The following is a 20,824-nucleotide window of genomic DNA, read 5'->3' on the forward strand; positions in this document are numbered from 1 at the left end:
TGTCTCATAATTTTATGGTTATATTACGATCCTGAAACTTGGGGATTTTTTATAATGTTCTTTATTTTCATATTGTCTCATAATTTTATGGTTATATTACGATCCTGAAACTTGGGGATTTTTTATAATGTTCTTTGCCGTTTGATATCGAGATTCGAACGACGTAATTAGTGTCAAACATAAAATAGATAACTAATTGGAAAGAGGGGTCAGCTTCAAACGACGTAAGTATACATGTGTTAAAAAGTCCTGAACTTTTCATTACAAATCGAACCCTGTAAATACGGATTTCGTTGTACATTGTAAATGAATGCCTTAGTGTCTTAATCATTATACAACGCTCTCTCTCTCTCTCTCTCTCTCTCTCTCTCTCTCTCTCTCTCTCTCTCTCTCTCTCTCTCTCTCAACCATCAGGGTCGGGGTCGATCTCGACGTGGCCGTGGAGAAACTGGCGGTGCTGGGGCGGGTCGTCTTGACACTCACCCTCAACATGGAGGCGCCCTTCCCCCACCTCACTCGGATCGCCTTGTCCTTCACGGACAAGCCTCAAGTCTGGTTCAGCGTCAGGATACTCAAGGTTCGTTATTTCTCTCTCTCTCTCTCTCTCTCTCTCTCTCCCTTTATGTACCTTTCTCTCACTTTTGCTCTCCCTCTCTCCTGTATCTATCTTTCTATCTCTCTCTCTCTCTCTCTCTCTCTCTCTCTCTCTCTCTCTCTCTCTCTCTCTCTCTCTCTCTCTCTCTCTCTCTCCTATATGTACCTTTCTCTCACTTTTTCTCTCTCCCTTCTCCTGTATCTATCTTTCTATCTCCGCCTCCTTCCCCTCTCTCTCTCTCTCTCTCTCTCTCTCTCTCTCTCTCTCTCTCTCTTTCTTTTTTTATCTAGTTTTTCTCTCTACTGTCTCTCTCTCTCTCTCTCTCTCTCCTTTATTTACTCTTTTATACACTTATTTAAAGTATTGGGGAACTTAACTGTGAAGTTTGAGTAATTTAGCAATAATTACAAGTATTAACATTGAAGTTAATTTATTACAGTCTTCAGAGTCAATAGCAGTTATTAGGGGCCCAGATTGTGCACAATCTATTTTAGTCAAGCTTCATATCATTAGACAAATTGAAAGTGTTTTAGGTATATACATAGAGATGGATTGGCAGTGAAAATATAGATTATTGAATTGCATGTAATGCACGAATTATATAAGAATTTAAAGACAGTTTACGTGATTATGCAAAGACAATTAACTAAAATTACGTGAGCAGTAAAGAAAAACAGTAGTGTGATGTCGGCTACTGTTTAATAATGTATGAATTTCTAACTAAAAACTATCTTGCTTCTCTAAATTAGCAATGGATGTAAATATAAAAAGTTCTGTGAACTTCTGAGATGTAAAATATTCTCAGGAGTTGAGAAGACTTGAAATTACAGTACAAGGACCCAATTTAGTTTAGAACAGTGTTAACAGTAAATAGTAATTCTATGAGTATTTTTAACTGAGGGTTTCATACCAGAATATGAAAATGAACGAAGATTTTTTTTTTTTTTTTGCCAAAATTATGAAATAAAGGAGACTAAATGTTTGTCATATAAAATGCATGTACTGTTTATTATTATTTATGTTATTCAGAAGATGAACCCTATTCATATGGAACAAGCCCACCAAAGGGGCCACTGACTTGAAATTCAATCTTCCAAAGAATATGGTCTTCATTTCGAAAGAAGTAACAGAAGGTAATGGGAAATGCAGAAAGAGATCATCATTTATAAAAACATAAATTAACAAATTAACAAACAAGTAAACAATTTCATATCAGAATAACAATAAAACTCACTAAGCATTATCCCAAGTTCCAATGCAAAATTATTTTTCCTTCTTACCCAGGCTGTTCAGATGATGGAAGTGCCCGTTCTGAAAACGTGGCTCCACTCCCTGGTGACGGATGCCCTGGCCACGGCCTGGGTCGACCCAGGTCAGCTGGAGTTCAACATCCACTCTCCAGAGGCCTTTGTTCCAGAGCAGAGGTCAGGGGACGCCCTGGCCCAGGGAGTCCTCACCGTCATCATGTGGACGCAGAGGGGCGTGTCCAGTGAGTGCATTCTCTCGTTTCCCTAGTACTTACGTGGGTGTTTGCTGGTTCGATACTTTTGTGGTCAATTGTACACACAAACACAAGTGTGTGTATGTTTGTATATGTAGGTTTATTCCTCTATTTCATCTACCCGTTTCCAACAGAATTTGTCGTGTCATGATTATTTCCATGCGTTTGACTTTTTTTTCTCTTTAGAATATATGAATGTCATAGTCTCTTGTCCATTTTTGTTATACTAGAATGTGACCACATTTAACGCATTTTGGTTTTAAATGTCTGGTTTCGTGAACATTCGAACGTTTTTCCTTTATTTTTATTATTCACACAGTTTAGTCATATTTAACGCAAATTTTTCTGTAAGTATTCTCAATCAAAGTATTTTAAAACTTCATGTAATTACGTACAGGTGAAACTAGAATTGACGAGGAAGCGTTTGAAATCACCAATTTTCTTTATCCTTATTGTTTTTTATATACAGTAGTATTTATAATTTAAGAATGTTGATGAAACTGATATATTAATTTGCGGACGATGGCGTTTCCTCCCCCCCTCCCCCTTTTTTTTTTAGCAAAGTGGCGAATATGTATTTTTAAAACTTTTTTAGATGTCTTCATCGACGATGGTTTATCATTGACTTGCTGCAGTAAAGTATCAAGTCTCGCTCTCTCACCATCTATTCTTTTTACTGTACCTCCGTTTATATTCTCCTCTTCCATCTTACTTTCCACCCTCCCCTAACAATTGATTTATATTGCAACGGCGAGGGTTTCCTCCTGTTAAACCTTTCAAACCTATTTAATGTCAATTTCCGTTTCAGCGCTGAATGACCTCATAGGTCCCAACGCTTGGCTTTTGGCCTAAGTTCTATCTATCTCTCTATCTCTCTATCTCTCTCTCACCATCCAAGATGTATGGTGAGAGAGAGGTACTTGATACTTAGCTGCATTAGGAGGTCATTACCGGAGAAGAGACTTGTTTTTGGGGTAGGACTTTTCCTCTTAGAGACGAGCTAAGGCGTAGTAGTTTTTTTTTTCAATTTTTCTTTATCCTGTTGGATAATGTTTGGCAGTCAGAGAGTAAATGTCCTTGTGGCACTAACCTTATATAATAATATAATTCCTTCATAATTTCAGGGGAGTTACTTTTGAATTCATGTTCAGTATTTAGTGTTACTGAGAATTGGAAGGTTTATCTCGCTTCCAATTTTTTCCATATCATTAAAATTACGTTTTCAACTATTTGATCCTTTGGTATAATAATGAAGCTTACTTGTGGATCAAATCGTATTTTTTAAACAAAAAATACTGGTTTTAGTTGTAATTTTTTTTAATAAATCGTTTTAAAAAAGACATTTTCAAGTGTTTGAAGCTTATTTGTGGATTAAATCGTAATTTTCTAAAAGAAAAAATGTTGTAGTTGTAATTTTGTTTTTAATAAATAATCCTTTTAAAGAATTGTCAGCTATTTTAATAAAAAACAAATTTTCAGCCAGTTGTTACTTTTATATTTTTGAAACATATTTGAGTTTCAAAAAACATTAAAAAAAATTTTATATATATATATATATATATATATATATATTTTGAAATATTATATATATGAGTTTCAAAAACATTAAAAAAATTTTATATATATATATATATATATATATATATATATATATATATATATATATATATATATATATATATATATATATATATATATATATATATATATATATATATATATATATATATATATATATATATATATATATATATATATATATATATATATATATACACATACACACACATACAAACGTTTCAGTAGCAGTTTATTGCAATATTCAGGATCCGTGATATGGAGGTACTTACATCAATTATGCTCTGCAACAGGTGGAGGTCAAGACGACGACAAATGGGTCGTGGTGGTGATAGGCGGCCAGCAGCACGTGACGACTCCAATCGCCAGCCACCGGTGGCAGGAGGCCTGCAGCTTCCTGGTGGACTCTTCCCCCAGCACCCAGACCCTGGTGGTCAAGGTCAAGACGAAGAGGCTCATCACGACGACCCTCACCCAATACGAGTTACCTCTTAGTCAGTACAACCTCGATACTTGTAGAGTGTGAGTAACTAACACCATGCCTTGCCCCCCTCGCCTTGTTGGTAACTTGAGTTTTAACCTGGTGGTAACTCCATGTTTCCTGCTGTTTTACACCAAGTTTCCTGCTTGTTTTATTACTTAAGGGTGACCCCCATGTTTCCTGCTATTATTACTTGAGGGTAACCCCATATATCCTGCTGTTTTCACCAAGTTTCCTGCTGTTTAATTACTTAAGGGTGACCCCCATGTTAACTGCTATTGTTACTTTAGAGTAACCCCGTATTTCCTGCTGCTTTCACCAAGTTTCCTGCTGTTTTATTACTCAAGGGTGACCCCCAAGTTTCCTGCTGTTATTGCTTAAGGGTAACCCCATATTTCCTGCTGTTTTATTACTCAGGGGTGACCCCCATGTTAACTGCTGTTATTACTTAAGGGTGACCCCCATGTTAACTGCTGTTATTACTTAAGGGTGACCCCCATGTTAACTGCTGTTATTACTTAAGGGTGACCCCACATTTCCTGCTGTTTTCACCAAGAGATAAACCCCATATTTGCTGCTATTTTTGCCTAGAGATAACACCCATGTTTCCTGCTATTTTGTTACTAGATGATAACGCCGAATTTCTTATTGATTTATTGATGAATAACTCCATGTTTTGAGCCTTTGATTTACTTAGTGATAACTTTGTTTCTTTCCATCTTTTCCACGATATTAATCTATATTTTGCTCGTGTTTATTTACCAATAGATGTTTATTTACTAAGTGATAGCCATATATCACTGTTTTTACAGTGTTGTAACAGTACATTTCCTTTTATTTATTTACTTAAGATAACCATGTATTTCTTGCTATTTATTTAATAAGGTATAACCTCATGCTTCAAGTTATTTATTTACAAAGTTATAACCAAGTATTTCATACTCATTTTCCTATGGTATAGCAAATATTTCCTGGTATTCTTTTACAAAATTATAAATCCATACTTCATGCAATTTGTGTACCAGGTAATAACCCAATATCCCTGCGTGGTCGTTGCCAAGTCATAGCTCTGTATTTTCTGCTGTTAATTTACCAAAGGATATTTATTTACTTGTTATTAATTTACCGAGGATAGCCTCTGACTCCGTACGATATAGTTGATGGCTTGAGAGAACTGGAAATTTGCCTTAGACTAGTGATAGAGTTTGTTATACTATAGTCATTCTGTTTTCAATCTTGCTGGTAGCTGATAGGTAGTCCCTTAATAATGTTTATTATTATTATTATTATTATTATTATTATTATTATTATTATTATTATTATTATTATTATTATTATTATTATTAGCTGTTTCCGCTTCACCGTCAATCATTTTTATATGTTAATGAACCCAGGGTATTTGAAAATGCTTTTAGAAGGAAATTACTAAAGAGAGAGAGAGAGAGAGAGAGAGAGAGAGAGAGAGAGAGAGAGAGAGTAAATGACGTAGAGAGAAAGAGAGAGTGAGTTTTAATGGAATATTTAATGGAATATTAAAGGCAAAGAGAGAGAGAGAGAGAGAGAGAGAGAGAGAGTATAAATGACGTAATGGAGCCACTTTGTCACCCACTGATGTTGCAGTCAAGGGCCGCGGGTCAAACATCCTCCTCATTACTGGGCACTTAAGGGATGCCCCGAGGTATCCATAAACTCTCCTCGGAAGTTTCTTGGCATCGCTTCCAAATTTATCTTCGTTATCCTCCCTAAGCAGTGTCCTCGTTGTGGCCAACTTTTGTTTCTTCGTATCGTAGGAGTTAGGGATAGAATACCCGTGAGGTTTTACGTTGGTTTTGTTTTTGTTTATTGTGATTTTTATCGAATGGGCAGATGATGATGATGTATTTAGAGTTTTTTTTTATTTTAATATAATAAGTTTTAGATTTGTGAACGTCTACAAGATTGTACAGTAACACAGCGTGGATTACTGAAATCGGATATGACTGCAAGTATAGGCCTATAGCACCAGAGCTCACTAAGCCTTCTTTTTGATAGGCCTATATCAGGAATATATCTGTACTATGTTCTTGTCGGGGAAAAAATGTCAATTTTGTGTCTCCATTTCAAGGAACTTTTTCCCCAAGGGTTGATTTTTAGCGTTACTCGTCCAGATTTCTAAAAAGAAAGAAAATAAAATAGACAAGAACAATTGACGAGAGCGCCTGGACCCGTCGAATTTATGCTGTCAGTTCCAGCTCGCTTGATCTGGAAGATGCCACTTGTGTAATTCAGAAACTGTCTGTCACGAAGATAGTCTGTGCTTAAACTGGACAGAGTCTCTCTCTCTCTCTCTCTCTCTCTCTCTCTCTCTCTCTCTCTCTCTCTCTCTCTCTCTCTCTTTACGAGCTGCCCTAAAGCAAGAACCCGTGTCAGCACTAGACTGGCTTAATCTCTCTCTCTCTCTCTCTCTCTCTCTCTCTCTCTCTCTCTCTCTCTCTCTCTCTCTCTCTCTCTCTTGCAATCTCTCTCTCTCTCTCTCTCTCTCTCTCTCTCTCTCTCTCTCTCTCTCTCTCTCTCTCTCTCTCTTACGGGCTGCCCTAAAGCAAGAGCCCGTGTCAGCACTAGACTGGCTTAATCTCTCTCTCTCTCTCTCTCTCTCTCTCTCTCTCTCTCTCTCTCTCTCTCTCTCTCTCTCTCTCTCTCTCTCTCTCGTTTAACAAGGTTAATTGATTGTTATTTAGTTTATCATTACGGGTCTCTTATTATTTATCGATTATCTTAACGTCTCCCTTCCCTGCGTAATTTGATTTTTAGTTTTATCATAAGGTCGATAGATATTGTTTTAATAAGACAGTGATGATAAAAAAACTTAATATTAATACATTAAAATTATCATTTTTACTTTATTGCCTTAAAATATAGTTTTTACTTTAATACATAAAAATATCGTTTTTACTTTAAGGCATTAAAACATTTTTCTCTTGCAGCGTTGAAACGATCCTGCAGAAGAAGGGGGTGAAAGTGATGGGGGGCAGCGTGCCCATGCTCCATCTGCGCCTACAGTACACCCCCCTCACCCCAGTCAATTTGGAGGCGCCCCTCCCGCCGTCACCTACAGATTCCAAAGAGTGTAAGGGCTTCAGTCGCTTCATAAGTAATCTAATTTTATTAATTCAACTTTCGACGTTTGAGTATTTTTAATTTTCCACATTTTATTCCTACGATTTGAATAAATCTGTGTGTTTTCAATTTGGATTTTGTAGTGGGTGTTTAGTTGAATCTCTCTCTCTCTCTCTCTCTCTCTCTCTCTCTCTCTCTCTCTCTCTCTCTCTCTCTCCTTTTAAAAGTATCATCTTTAAAAAAGTACTCGGCTAGGTGACTGAAATAGATCGGCTTCCAACAATCTGAGACCAAAGGAAAATCGAATATGTTTTTAATGATGAAACCCTTTTTCCAGGGACAATTGCCTTTATTTGCCTAACTTCATGAATAACATAATCTTCGGGAAACAATCTTTCTTGTACTCTCTAACTCTTCGCAACATATTGAAACCAACATTATTTTCTATTAAATATTAATAATTTTGATGTAGTTTCTATTTTCTATTAATAATTTTGATGTAATTTCTATTTTCTATTAATAATTTTGATGTAATTTCTGATTTTCTATTAATAATTTTGATGTTATTTCTATTTTCTATTAATAATTTTGATGTAATTTCTATTTTCTATTAATAATTTTGATGTAATTTCTGATTTTTCTGTTTTCAGGTGCTGGTGTATTGTACATTGTAATCCATGGTGCAGACAACATTGGTGCCTCCGATTATGCCCCGAGTCCTTATTGTCTAGTCTTTAATAACCGCAGGAAGGTAGGAGGATGATCCGTTTCCTCTTGCTGAGGATTAAGTTTTTTTTCGGCTGCCTGCTCTCTCATTTTCAGTTGAAAGAAAAAATATTTTTTAATTTAATTTTTAGTCCGTGAAATAATTAGTAAAGAATTGCCTTCGTTTGAAATATTTCTACCTTAGAAACTCTTGCATTTTACTGTAAAGTGGTAATAAATGCATTTTTCTCTCTGAAATAATTTCCATTTGAAATTTTTAAAAGTACCTGGTAATGACTGCATTAAAAAAAACACTGAGTCCATGTCAGTAAAAAAAAAATATGCCATATTTCACATTACGAGGTAATGTAAATCATTTGGTCGATTTTTGTTTAGTCATATACTCTTCCTTTGGTGTTTGTCAAATTAATTTTAACTAAAATACAATAATCGTATTTTACTTTACCTATCAAATCTGATATGTTTCCTGCATCCTTCTTATAACAGTACATGATTCCTTGACACTTAACCCCTTAGGGAGTATTGTCGTCAGTGTACCTCGTGTGGTGCGCTGTAGGCATTACCTAAAGGGTCTTTGCAGCTTCCCATCGGCCCTTAGCTTCAACCACCTCCATTCCTTTTACTGTACCTCCTTTCATGTTCTCTTTCTTCCATCATACTTTCCACCCTCTCCTAACAATTGTTTCATAGTGCAGCTGCTTTGAGGTTTTCCTCCTGTTACACCTTTCAAACCTTCTTACTCTGTTTCCCTTTCAGCGTTGAATGATGTCATATGTCCCAGCGCTTGGTCTTTGGCCTAAGTTCTATATTCTGATCTATTCCAGACGCTTAATACTTCATTTTTTTCACTAACACAGATCAAGACGACGCATTACGTGAGCGAATGCTCGTCTCCCCGGTGGGAATGTGGCGTCGAACTCCTGGTGACAGACGTCAGCGCTGTCACTCTGTCAGTCGCTGTCTGTTCCATGCCCAGGGCAGCCCAGGACACAGAGCTGTTAGGTCTGGCCTCCCTCTCGTTAGCTACCGTAAGTTCCCGGGTGCTTGATGCCAGTCTTTCTGTGATTGATGTGCTTGCTTGTGTTTTACATAAGTTTGAATGTCTTTTTTTTATAGACTGAGGCAGGTGTATGCTAACTTAAGTTCCTGGGTGCTTGATACCAATCTTTCTGTGATTGATGTGCTTTCTTGTGTTTTACATAAGTTTGAATGTCTTTTTTTATAGATTGAGGCAGGAGTATATGTGATAATTATGAAACTCCAAATGTGGGGGAGAGTGGGTTTTAAAGTACATTGAAAGGAATGCAAACACTTTTTTATTACTGAGAAGAAAAATATACTTGTTTAGCCAGTAGCGTAATGTTCCCAGTTACTGTAAATGGTCTCATTTTACTGATTTAAATCACAAGAAATAAAATCCAGGCCTGTTTTGATTTAGGAAGTTGAGCAATATGAATCATAAGTCCCAGTACCTAAAACTGTTATTTTATGAAATTCAGGCCTATTTTGATTTAAGAGATATAAGCAATGTTTTATGGTTGAATGTTTCAACGAAGTCCTTTTTTAGCTTTTTTAGAAAACACAAGAGGTAGAACGAGTTTTTCGTCACCAAAGCTCTCGGTGAATTGCTTTCTGTAATTACGTTTAGCCCCAATATGCAAACACCACAATCTTAGTCGAAATGAAAACAATTTTATTTTATTACTTATCATTTTTCAGTCGAATTTTAAGATACTTACCTACTCTTAAAATGCGCCCCCTAGTCTACCCCGTAGGGATGTAACGCAGTCAGTGCACCTCACACGGTGCACTGTAGGCATGACTTAAGGTTCATTGCAGCGTCCCTTCGGGCCCTAGCTCCAACCCCTTCCATTCCTTTTACTGTACCTCCGTTCATATTCTCTTTCTGCCATCTGACTTTCCTGAACCCTCTCTTAACAATTGTTTCGTAGTGCAACTGCGAGGCTTTCCTTCTGTTACACCTTTGAAATCATTCTACTCTCAATTTGCCCCTCAGCGCTGAATGACCTCATAGGCTCCTTGACCTTGGCCTTTGACCTTGGCCTTTGACCTAATCTCTGTATTCTATTCCATTTCATCCTTGAATGGAAAATAGATTTCATCCTACTGCTTTTTTTTTTTGTGTCCGCCAGGTGGAATTGCCCCTGTTACGTCACCAATTGGCCCTTACCCGAAGTCTTCCAACCCCTGGGGGAGCGCCCGGGTCTTCCTCATCCCAGCCTGGGTAAGTCTGTGTGTTTGTTTGTTTGTTTGTTGTTTAATTAAGGCCCCTCCCATCGACTCGATCGGTCAATTCTCGAATAACATTTTCTTCAAATATTTGGAAGTATCCTTGAATTTGGCGAGAAACGATGAATGTTTTGGCTGCGAAATATATATAGAGTGAATAGTTCGTTAGTTTACATTGCAAGTTGAGAAGTAATCTATTTTACATTTAAAGTTGAAAAGTAATCCATTTACTTTCCAAATTGAAAAGTAATCTATTTACATTTGAAGGTGAAAGGTAATCAATGTACATTTAAAGTTTGAAAAGTAATCCATTTACATTTAATTGAAAAGTAATCTATTTACATTTAAAGGTGAAAAGTAATCTATTTTTACATTTCAAGTTGAAAAGTAATCGAGTTTACATTTAAATTTGAAAAGTAATCTATTTACATTTCAAGTTGGAAAGTAATCTAGTTTACATTTCAAGTTGAAAAGTAGTTTATTTGCATTCCAAGTTGAAAAGTAATCTATTTTGCATTTAACTCGTTTATTGATTTTTTTATGCCGATGGTTAAACTCATATAAATAAAAAAAATCTCGTTTTGTGATTTAATATAATTGTTGATGTATCAGTGTATTACATAAAAAAATTGCTCGATAAAACTATCGAAAACACTTTAAAAACTTTGTTGATAATGACTACCTCATGCGGTGCACTGTGGGCATTACTTAAGGTACTTTGCAGTGTGCCTTCGTTCCTTTTACTGTACCTCCTTTCGTATTCTCTTTCTTCCATCTTACTTTCCTTAACCCTCTCCTAACAATTAATTCATAGTGCAACTGCTTTGAGGTTTTCCTCCTGTTACACCTTTCAAACCTTTTACTGTCGATTTCCGTTTCAGCACTGAAATGACCTCATAGGTCCCAGTGCTTGGCCTTTGGCCTAAATTCCATATTCAGTTTAATTCAAAACCACCGAAAACGCTTTTTGGATTTTTTTTTTTTTTTTTGTAATGACGAAATCGACACGCATGTGTAATGTTTCATTATAGCTAATGAGTTTGATTAGCGTTGTGACACCAGAAGAGTTTAATATTTCATTTTTTTATCAGATTGAATGCGGGATAATGAAGTTACTGCTTTGGGGAATTAGACATTTATGAACGAACTTGACAAGCGACTGTCAATTTACCCTCAGCAATTGAGGGCTTGCATTGAACGTTGGCAAATTTATTTTATGAAAAACGTATAAAGTACTTTGAATCTCACGAATACTGGTCCGCTGGTATAGTGGTTAGTGTCGTGGCATGCCACTCAGATGTCGCGGGTTCGCGTCTAACCTCCAGGGCGATGAAACATGACTGGCTCTGTATCATGATCAGTTACTGCTGCAGTGTGGGGTCTGCTGTGGTGGGAGGTTGAAACCAACATTCTTTGGAAGCTTGAATTTCAAGTCAATGGCCCTTTGGTGTGCTTGTTCCATGTGAATAGGTTTCATCTACTGAAATAATAATAATAATAATAATAATAATAATAATAATAATAATAATAATAATAATAATAATAATAATAAAATAGTCCATATTACCTTAAAATAAGTTTGTTCTCCATTTTCAATTTTTTTTTACTGAATTTATTTTTCGCAACAGACGACTTAATTTTTTGCTTCTAAGATGCTAGTCTGTCAAGAAATGAAGAAAATGAAAATGAAAATGAAACTATAAGTAAAAGTAAGTAAGATTATTCAGACGTCATAATGAAACCACAAGTAAAAATAAGTTAGACTATTCAGACATTATAATGAAACTAAGTAAAAATAAGAAAGGTTCAGATACTATAATGAAATTATAAGTAGAAACAAAGTAAGATTATTCAGACATTATAATGAAATTATAAGTAAAAATAAGATTATTCAGACATTATAATGAAACTATAAGTAAAAGTAAGTAAGATTATTCAGACAGTATAATGAAACTGAGTAAAAATAAGTAAGATTATTCAGAAATTATAATGGAACTGTAAGTAAAAATAAGATTATTCAGACATTATAATGAAACTATAAGTAAAAAAGTAAGATTATTAAGACTTTATAATGAAACTACTGTAAAAATAAAAAGATTATTCAGACATTATAATGAAACTAAGTAAAAATAAGTAAGATTATTTCAGACATTGTAATGAAACTATAAGCAAAAAGTAAGATTATTCAGACATTATATGAAACTATAAGATAAAGTAAGATTATTCAGACATTATAATGAAACTATATATAAAAATAAGATTATTCAGACATTAAAGGGAATGCAGTGCAACTTTTTATCATCTCTAATCATGACAACACTCAATGCAAAATCTAGTTACTCAGTGTTTCCAGACTGAATGGATTTTTTTTTCTATCGTTTGTATGTTGGATATCCATGAAAATAAAACGGTTTTTGTTTTTTCAGACAGACCAAGTAAGTAATGCGGTATTTACCACGCATTTATTTTTCAAGCCTTTTGTTGAAATAATTACCACATTTTTGTTATGGTCTATACCTGTCTTGCTTTATTTAATTTGCCTTATTTAATCACCAGTCCTAAAGTTCTAATATTTTGTCTATGCAGGAGATAAACTGTCTTATCTGATCAATCGCCAAAAGAGATAATTGAAAATGTGTTTTTTTTTTAATTTTTTTCTAATTTTATTTAATGTAATCTTTTTGTGATTTTTAAGCTTATTTCACTAGAATGCTTACTTCAGAACACGACCATGCATATATATACGAGCTTTTCATCGAAGCATGTATTGGCTTCTTGCTGTTAAATACTGAACTTATTGTTGGGGTTATATTGAAATGTCATTTTATTATGATTATTGTGCAGACTTAGATTGAAGTTAGAATGATGAAATTATTTAAGACCTGAAGTTTGAATGATAATGTTATGATTATGAAATAATTCGGACAGTGAAATTAGAATGATGATAATGTATGGAGAAATCAGTTAGGCATGAATTTTGAGTGATCATGTTATAATGATGACATACATTAGACAATGAAGTTTGAATGATAATGCTGTGAGATGAAATGATTTAGATATGAGGTTTGAATGATAATGCTATGATGATGAAATAATTTTAGACGTGAAGTTGGAATGATGATAATTTTACGATGAAATCACTTAAGACATAAAGTTTTAATCATAATGTTATGATATAATTTAGACATGAAATTTGAATGATGGTGCTATGATGGTGAAATAATTTAGACATGAGGTTTGAATGATAAAGCTATGATGATGAAATAATTTAGACATGAGGTTTGAATGATAATGCTATGATGATGATATAATTTAGACATGAAATTTGGATGATAATGCTATAATGATGAAATGACTTGAACGTGAAGTTTGAATGATAATCTTATAATGATGAAATAATGTAGACATGAAGTTTGAATGATAATGCTATGATGACGAAATAATGTAGACATGAAGTTTGAATGAGAATGCTATGATGATGATATAATTTAGCCATAAAGTTTGAATGAGAATGCTATGATGATGATATAATTTAAGACATGAAGTTTGAATGATAATGCCATGATGATGAAATAATTTATACATGAGGTTTGGATGATAATGCTATGATGATGAAATAATGAGGGCAGTCCCATGTAAGTTGTGAAACTCGAAAGAGAATAAAAGATTTATAACTCAAACTGTTGATAAAAGTTGTGCGTAACAGAGTAACCCAAGTTAGAGAGTTGATTGCCAGTCAACTCAAGTTTTTTTTTTTTTAGTGATAGGAAAAGTAATCAAACAAAAAAAATTGCATTGTTTTTGAAGTGTCTATATACTGATAGTTGAGTATATATAAACATTCTCATATTTTCCCCAATTTTTATTCTTAAATTTTTTAAGTATGTATTCATCATTTCTTTTTCTTTACTGATCCATTTTTCAAAGATATTCACTCATTTAAAATTAAAATTTCTGATTTTTGCATTTTCGTTTAATATTTTTCAACACGTGCTTTGAATTTTGCTTGTAATTCCAATTAAGTCGGGAAGGCCCCAGGATTGCATCAATGCCTTTGTGACTTGCATTATTGCAAAGGTTTTTGCTTGAAATATATTATTGCTTGTTGGAATTTCTAGTCACCACTAATCAGGTGGGAGTTTAAAAAGTGTCAAAGATGATGCTAAATTTTGTTTTTTATTTTCTTGAAAATTGAGATTATGAATCACAGTCATGTCAATTATTAATATAAATCCTTAAACAAAAACACGAAAATTTAACAAAATTAAGATTCACCCACTTTCATTAAACCTTCAAAGTAAGAAGATGCTAAATTTTAAAAATTATTAATTTTATATTCTTTTAAATTGAGATTATGAACCACAATCCTGTCAATTATTGTTAATATAAATCCTAATTAAACACAAAACTAACATTCCCCTTTCTCATTAAACGTTTAAATTAACATGCTGAATTTTAAGTATTTTTATATTCTGTGAACCACCATGCTAATTATTATTAACATATAAATCCCTAATTAAAAAAAACACACAAAATTAACATCAAACTTAACGAAAAATTAACATGCCCTTTCTCATTAAACATTTAAATTTACGCTGAATTTTAAGTATTTTAGTTATATTCTGTGAACCACAATATTAACTATTGTTAAAATAAATCCCTAATTAAAAAACGCAAAATTAACATAAAACTCAACAAAAAATTAACATTCGCCCTTTCTCATGAAACATTTAAATTAACATGCTGAATTTTAAGTATTTTTTATTTTCTGTGGACCAACATGTTAATTAAAAAAACACACAACTTAACAAAATTAACATCAAACTTAACAAAAAATTAACATTTCGCCCTTTCTCACATCGCCACAGGACTGTTACAGTCAGCCTCGTGTTTCGTGCAGTGCCTTCAGTAGCCGGTTGCAACGTGACCTCCTGTGACCTGTCGGAGAGCAAAGGTCCAACGGCCATGACCTCCTTTAGCCACGTGGCGCCCCCTTCGGTCGGGTCCTCGATGTCTGCCCAGCGCAGGACGTCTATCACCGGGACAGACGACGAGGACAACCTCAGCAGAAGGAAGATGAACTCTCACTGGATCAATCAGGCAGTTTGTATCCGAACTGATAATAGCTGTAAGGTTAAGCCCACGGAAAAGGTTCAGTAGATCTCTGACCATGGAGGGGGTTTGGAAAAGGTTCAGTAGATCCCTGACCATGGAGGTGTTTGGAAAAAGTTCAGCAAATGTTTGACAGTGGATGGGTTTGGAAAAGGTTCAGTAGATCTCTGACCATGGAGGGGTTTGGAAGAGGTTCAGTAAATCTTTGACCAAGGAGGGGGGGGTGTTTGGAAAAGGTTCAGCAAATGTTTGACTTTGGATGGGTATGGAAAAGGTTCAATAGATCTGACCATGGAGGGGTTTGGATAAGGTTCAGTAGATCTAACCTTTGAGGGGTTTTCAAAAAGTTCAGTAATTTTGTCCATGGATGGGTTTGGAAAAAGTAGATCTCTGACCATGGAGAGGTTTGGAAAAGGTTCAGTAGATCTCTGACCATGGAGGGGTTTGGAAAACCACGGTTCAAAAGTTCAGATCTCTGACCATGGAGGGGTTTCGGAAAGATTCTGAACTAGATCTGACCATGGAGGGGTTTGCAAAAAGGTTCAGTAGATCTCTGACCACGGAAGGATTTGGAAAAAGTTCATTAGATCTCTGACCATGGAGGGGTTTCGAAAAGGTTCATTAGATCTCTGACCTTGGAGGGGTTTCGAAAAGGTTTAGTAGATCTCTGACCTTGGAGGAGTTTGGGGCACTTCTGATGGTCAGGTCAAAGTTTGTTTTTATTGGGTGTTGATAAACTATCCAAGTGTTTTTTTATTTTATTTTGTTTTTATTGACATGATAAACTATCCAAGTGTTTTTTTTTATTTGACATGACATTGTTAAATCCAGTCTCTCTCTCTCTCTCTCTCTCTCTCTCTCTCTCTCTCTCTGTGCTTTTAAAGATCAAGCTATAATCCAGGGTAAATGAAAACACTGTCCAAAAGCTGGTATTGAAACTCGTGTTGAATTAGGCAGACATGTTCAGGTGATGGTAATTAGCCAGTGACCTGAAACTCTAACCTGTTAGGTTGACATAGTAAAGGTCACTGAAATCCAAACTCTCGAGGTCATAGCAAAGGTCATCGAAATCCCAACTGGGGAGGTCACACTCGAATTGCCTGTATATTTAAAAATGTATAGTTTTATAAAGAAATATTCATGATGTTTTGACGAAAAGTAGTTAAACGACTTGTAAAAACTGCTTTTAAAAATATATGAGATAATCTAACGGTACTTTGGAAATACGTTCAATTCATAATCATTCCTTTAATTTGAATGATAACGCGTTTTTTTTAACCCAAGGTCAGGTATAGATAGATTATCAGTATTTTCGAAGTAGCCTCGTTCTGTGTGGGATTGAGTCACCATTTTTATTGTTTATTTTAGTAAGGACGTCCTACTGAGTCTTATTAATTAGATAATATTAAACAGGTATTTTCTAGTCATTTGTTAATGAGGAAATAGAGGAGGGAGCTGATCTAGAGGACTTAAGTTTTATAATGAGTTACAGGACTTTTAGTTTAACAACACTGAGTCAAGTAATGATGATGGTTATTTTAATAACAGATGTTGAATTTGTGGTAGTCAAGTCTAGCACAGAGGGAAGGTGACCGAGTCAAAATTAGATAAGCAGTCTGTGCGAGGAGGTTAGGCTAGACTAAATTAGCGAGGTCAGGTTAGGATTTTTTAATGAATTTGTTGAAGTTGGTATGATCAATTTTTTTCTAGTTGATTTCTAGTATATTTTAGTGATTAAATGAGGTAGTTCATTCATCGCTGAATATTTTTCTAGTTGATTTCTAGTATATTTTAGTGATTAAATGAGGTAGTTCATTCATCGCTGAATACCCATTTCGAAAGGCTAATATTTCCCTTAAAAAGATCGGGGACATTGTTCCACTTATGTACCAATGGAAAATAATTTGCTCAGTGACATTGTCCGAGTTTTAATTATTTTTTAATTAGGTCTTTTAGAAAGAATTTTACCGTAATTTTTTAAAACTTCAGTTATATATGAGGTAATTTTTTTGTAAGTATTTGATAATCGTTCCTTGAAGTACCTGTACTGGTCTGGCCTCCCTGAACACAGGATTTTTCCCCGTGACGTAATAATGCATCCCTGAATACTGATGCAGTATCCCCCTGCAGTACTGGCGTTTTCGTCCCCAATTTTCCTCAGTCCACTAGACATACCCCCTAGGAGTACTTAATTCTTAAAACTTTTTTTTGTTATAGATGCTACCCAGAATTAATTTGATTAATTTTATTAATTTTATTTCGTTTTGTTGTGATCATGTTTATTTTGTCCTGTTTCGTGATGATGTAATCAATAGCACTGCTATTTTCATCTGTATGTTAATTCAGCTTTTTATTTATTTGTGTGACCGATATTCAGTTGTTTTAATTTGATGTGTGTGAACGTCTTGAAATAAAGCCTCAAACTGTCATCTGTTTTTTTAAGTTTACTTTTATTTTGGTAACATGTATTTCTTATAATTTCAATCTTGTTGTCATGTCGTCAAAGCTATTAGTTAAAGTTTCAGCTTGCTCTATAAGGACATATAAGCCTTACAAAATCTATTTGAAAACTTTGCAGAATGGTAAACTGATAGAAGAAAAAAATTTTTTTTCTCATATCACAACTTGGATTTCCCCCGTAGGGGGGGGGAGGGGGGTAGCGCCATCAGTGCACTTCACGCGGTGCACTGTAGGCATTATTTAAGTTTCTTTGCAGTGTCCTTTCGGGCCCTAGCTGCGACCCCTTTCATTCCTTTTACTATACCTCTGTTCATATTCTCTTTCTTCCATCTAACTTTCCGCCTTCTCCTAACAATTGTTTCAACATTATTTTCAGCGCTGAATGACTTCATGGGTCCCAGTGTTTGACCTTGGCCTCAGTTTTATATCTCGATTCCAATTAATGTGATTAATGACAGGATCGTTAATTCCTTTAGATTAATGATTTCTTATTGGCAATCGTTGATGTATTCATTATTGGTTTTAAGATTTTGTCCTGAAATTCCGTATTTAGATCAAAGCAAAGTGAACTTTATAGTAACAAAGACCTTAAAGATAGATTTTACAATTTAGATGGTTCCTAACAAAATACTTCAGTTCAGGTTCACAGAACTGAAAATTGTCAGGACTGAAAAAATAACTAAAAAAAAACTTGACTTTGGAAACAATCTGTACTCTTGATAGATACTCAAATGAAAGTATATTTTGAACATTGAAGAGAAGTGCAGATATTCACTCCACTGTACTGCCCGAAAATGGACGACAGCAGTACCTGCAAAAATACAAAACTGAGAAAAATGATAGATACTTCCCTTGCCGTACTACTGATTTTGCAGATGCTGCAAATGGGACCCCTCAATACTCGTGGAAAGCATCGAAGAATCACTCTGAAACTGCAGTAACTTGTGTATTAGTGTTTCATGAACGCAATAGGTGGCATATCTTGATTTCGAAAATTTTGCAGATACTGCAGTTCTCCATTTTAGGGCAGTGTATATCTTTGTGCATTAAAAATAAGAAGGGAAACCAGGAAAAATACTGCCACCTTACTAACACAAAACACAAGTGTTTTGAATAAGATCGAGAATAATCCACTAACTCGATTATTAAGTTGCACTGAAAATAAGCAAATTGAGGTACAGTATATACACTTGTCAGCTTGCTTGGCAGTTGAGTAGCAGGAGGCATCTGGCAACTTTTAGCATCCAACGCTTAACATGATTCAGTGAAGCCTCCTTTTTCATTAAGTTATTAAGTTATTTATTTTCTAATAAGGTTTGTAGATTATCTCGATAAATTAACTTTGTGGAAATAATTTTCTCCAACAAGGTTTGAAATGTTGTGGATTATCTCAAAAAATTCGCTTTGTGGTATTCATTTTCTAACAAGGTTCAAACGTTGTGGATTATCTCAATAAAATTTGCTTTGTGGAAGTTTTTTCTAACAATTTTAAGAGGTGGATTATTATAAACTGTATTGTTTGTAACAAACAAGGTTAAATTTGATCCTAAAACTCACTTTGTCAAGTCTTTAGCAGTCTAACGGGTGAGATAACACAATTCAGAGGTATTGTTTCAAGCTTTGTTTATCCTTCACTTTGTTTGCAGAAACAACTGCTCAGCACGACGCGCGACGGAGAATCTGGTATGCAAGATATTGGGGACATCATCGCATCCGGCCTTGGACTGATCGAGTTGACAATCATAAGGTAATGGTCTGTCAGTCATTTCCTTCATTTTCAGGACTGGATTTAAGAAAAATTTCTGTAAATGGCTCCATTTTGAAGCAATTATTTTAAGTTAAAAGACTAAACTTAGGATTAATTTTCGTTGAATTTAAAGTCCATATTTATGGCCTTTAAATTTGTCGAAATTTTGATGGCATTTAAGGACAATTAAAGAGCAATTTCCTTAAATTTAAAGACTAAATTTAGGAACATTTTCGTACAATTTAAGGAACAAATTGATAAACATTTAAGTAATTTCTTAAAATTTAAAGACTAAATGTAGGGGTACAGTCGTAAGATTTAAGGAACAAATTAAAGATCTTAAAAATAATTTCAAAGAAATAACTTTAGGAAAGTTTCTTTCCTTCTAAGGACTGAATCTAGGAGCCTTGTAGGGGGCTAGTGCCATCAATGCACCTCGTTTGGTGCGCTGTAGGCATTACTTAAGGTTCTTTGCAGCGTGCCTTCGGCCCCTAGCTACAACCCCTTTCATTCCTTTTACTTTACCTCCATTCATCTTCTCTTCCTTCCATCTTGCTATCCACCCTCTCGTAACAATTGTTTCACAGTGCAACTGCGAGGTTTTCCTCCTGTTACAACTTTTCAAACCACCTTTACTCTTAATTTTCTTTTCAGCTCCGAATGACCTCATAGGTCCCATCGCTTGGCCTTTGGCCTCAATTCTATATATTCCACATCACTCAGGAATTCCTTTTGCCAACAGGGCTCGTGACCTCGTTGCTAAGGATCTGAACGGCTTCAGCGACCCTTACTGCGTGGTGAAGGTCAACGGCGAGGTCAAGTACAGAACCAGGGTCATGAAGAAGACCTTGAACCCCGAGTGGGAGGAGACGCTCATCACCCATTTGCCCAAACCCCCCGATGCCTTAGCGATTGTAAGTCTCTTGGTTGATTGTTATTTGATTTTATTGTATTTTTTATTTATTTTAGTTTTGTAGTTTTATTATATTTCAGTTATCAAAAATGACATCTTTTGTTAGCGTATGTAAGTCTCTTGATTAATTTTAATTTTATTTTGCAGTATTTTTTATTTTTTTATTTTATTTCAGTTATCAGTTATCAAAAATGACATCTTTTGTTAGCGATTGTAAGTCTTTTGTTTAATTTGTTTTTAATTTTATTTTTTGATGGTATTTTACTGTATTTTATTATTATTGTATTTCAGTTATAAAAATGAAATACCTCCTTTTGTTATTTCTTGTTAATAGTTTTTTTTATAACAAATTTAGTCAGCTGATA

At 34.7% G+C, this 20,824-nt stretch overlaps 1 protein-coding gene and 1 long non-coding RNA gene across 2 annotated transcripts in view; both read left to right on the forward strand.

The window, feature by feature from the left end:
• Window positions 1–20,824, forward strand: part of LOC136828277 (uncharacterized) — a 207,222-nt gene that overhangs the window by 160,184 nt on the left and 26,214 nt on the right. Inside the window, exons 6-15 of the mRNA XM_067086156.1 lie at window positions 415–577; window positions 1,880–2,084; window positions 3,968–4,196; window positions 7,119–7,261; window positions 7,902–8,002; window positions 8,835–9,005; window positions 10,131–10,222; window positions 15,096–15,330; window positions 19,446–19,546; window positions 20,289–20,460. Of these exons, the coding sequence (XP_066942257.1) occupies window positions 415–577; window positions 1,880–2,084; window positions 3,968–4,196; window positions 7,119–7,261; window positions 7,902–8,002; window positions 8,835–9,005; window positions 10,131–10,222; window positions 15,096–15,330; window positions 19,446–19,546; window positions 20,289–20,460 (1,612 nt within the window). The remainder of the gene's footprint in view (window positions 1–414; window positions 578–1,879; window positions 2,085–3,967; window positions 4,197–7,118; window positions 7,262–7,901; window positions 8,003–8,834; window positions 9,006–10,130; window positions 10,223–15,095; window positions 15,331–19,445; window positions 19,547–20,288; window positions 20,461–20,824) is intronic.
• On the forward strand, window positions 16,942–17,768 carry LOC136828279 (uncharacterized). The gene is made up of 2 exons (XR_010849976.1): window positions 16,942–17,082; window positions 17,147–17,768. It is a non-coding gene; the product is annotated as an uncharacterized lncRNA (long non-coding RNA).

Source organism: Macrobrachium rosenbergii, chromosome 42, assembly GCF_040412425.1.
Source record: "Macrobrachium rosenbergii isolate ZJJX-2024 chromosome 42, ASM4041242v1, whole genome shotgun sequence".
Classification (NCBI taxonomy): Eukaryota; Metazoa; Arthropoda; class Malacostraca; order Decapoda; family Palaemonidae; genus Macrobrachium; species Macrobrachium rosenbergii.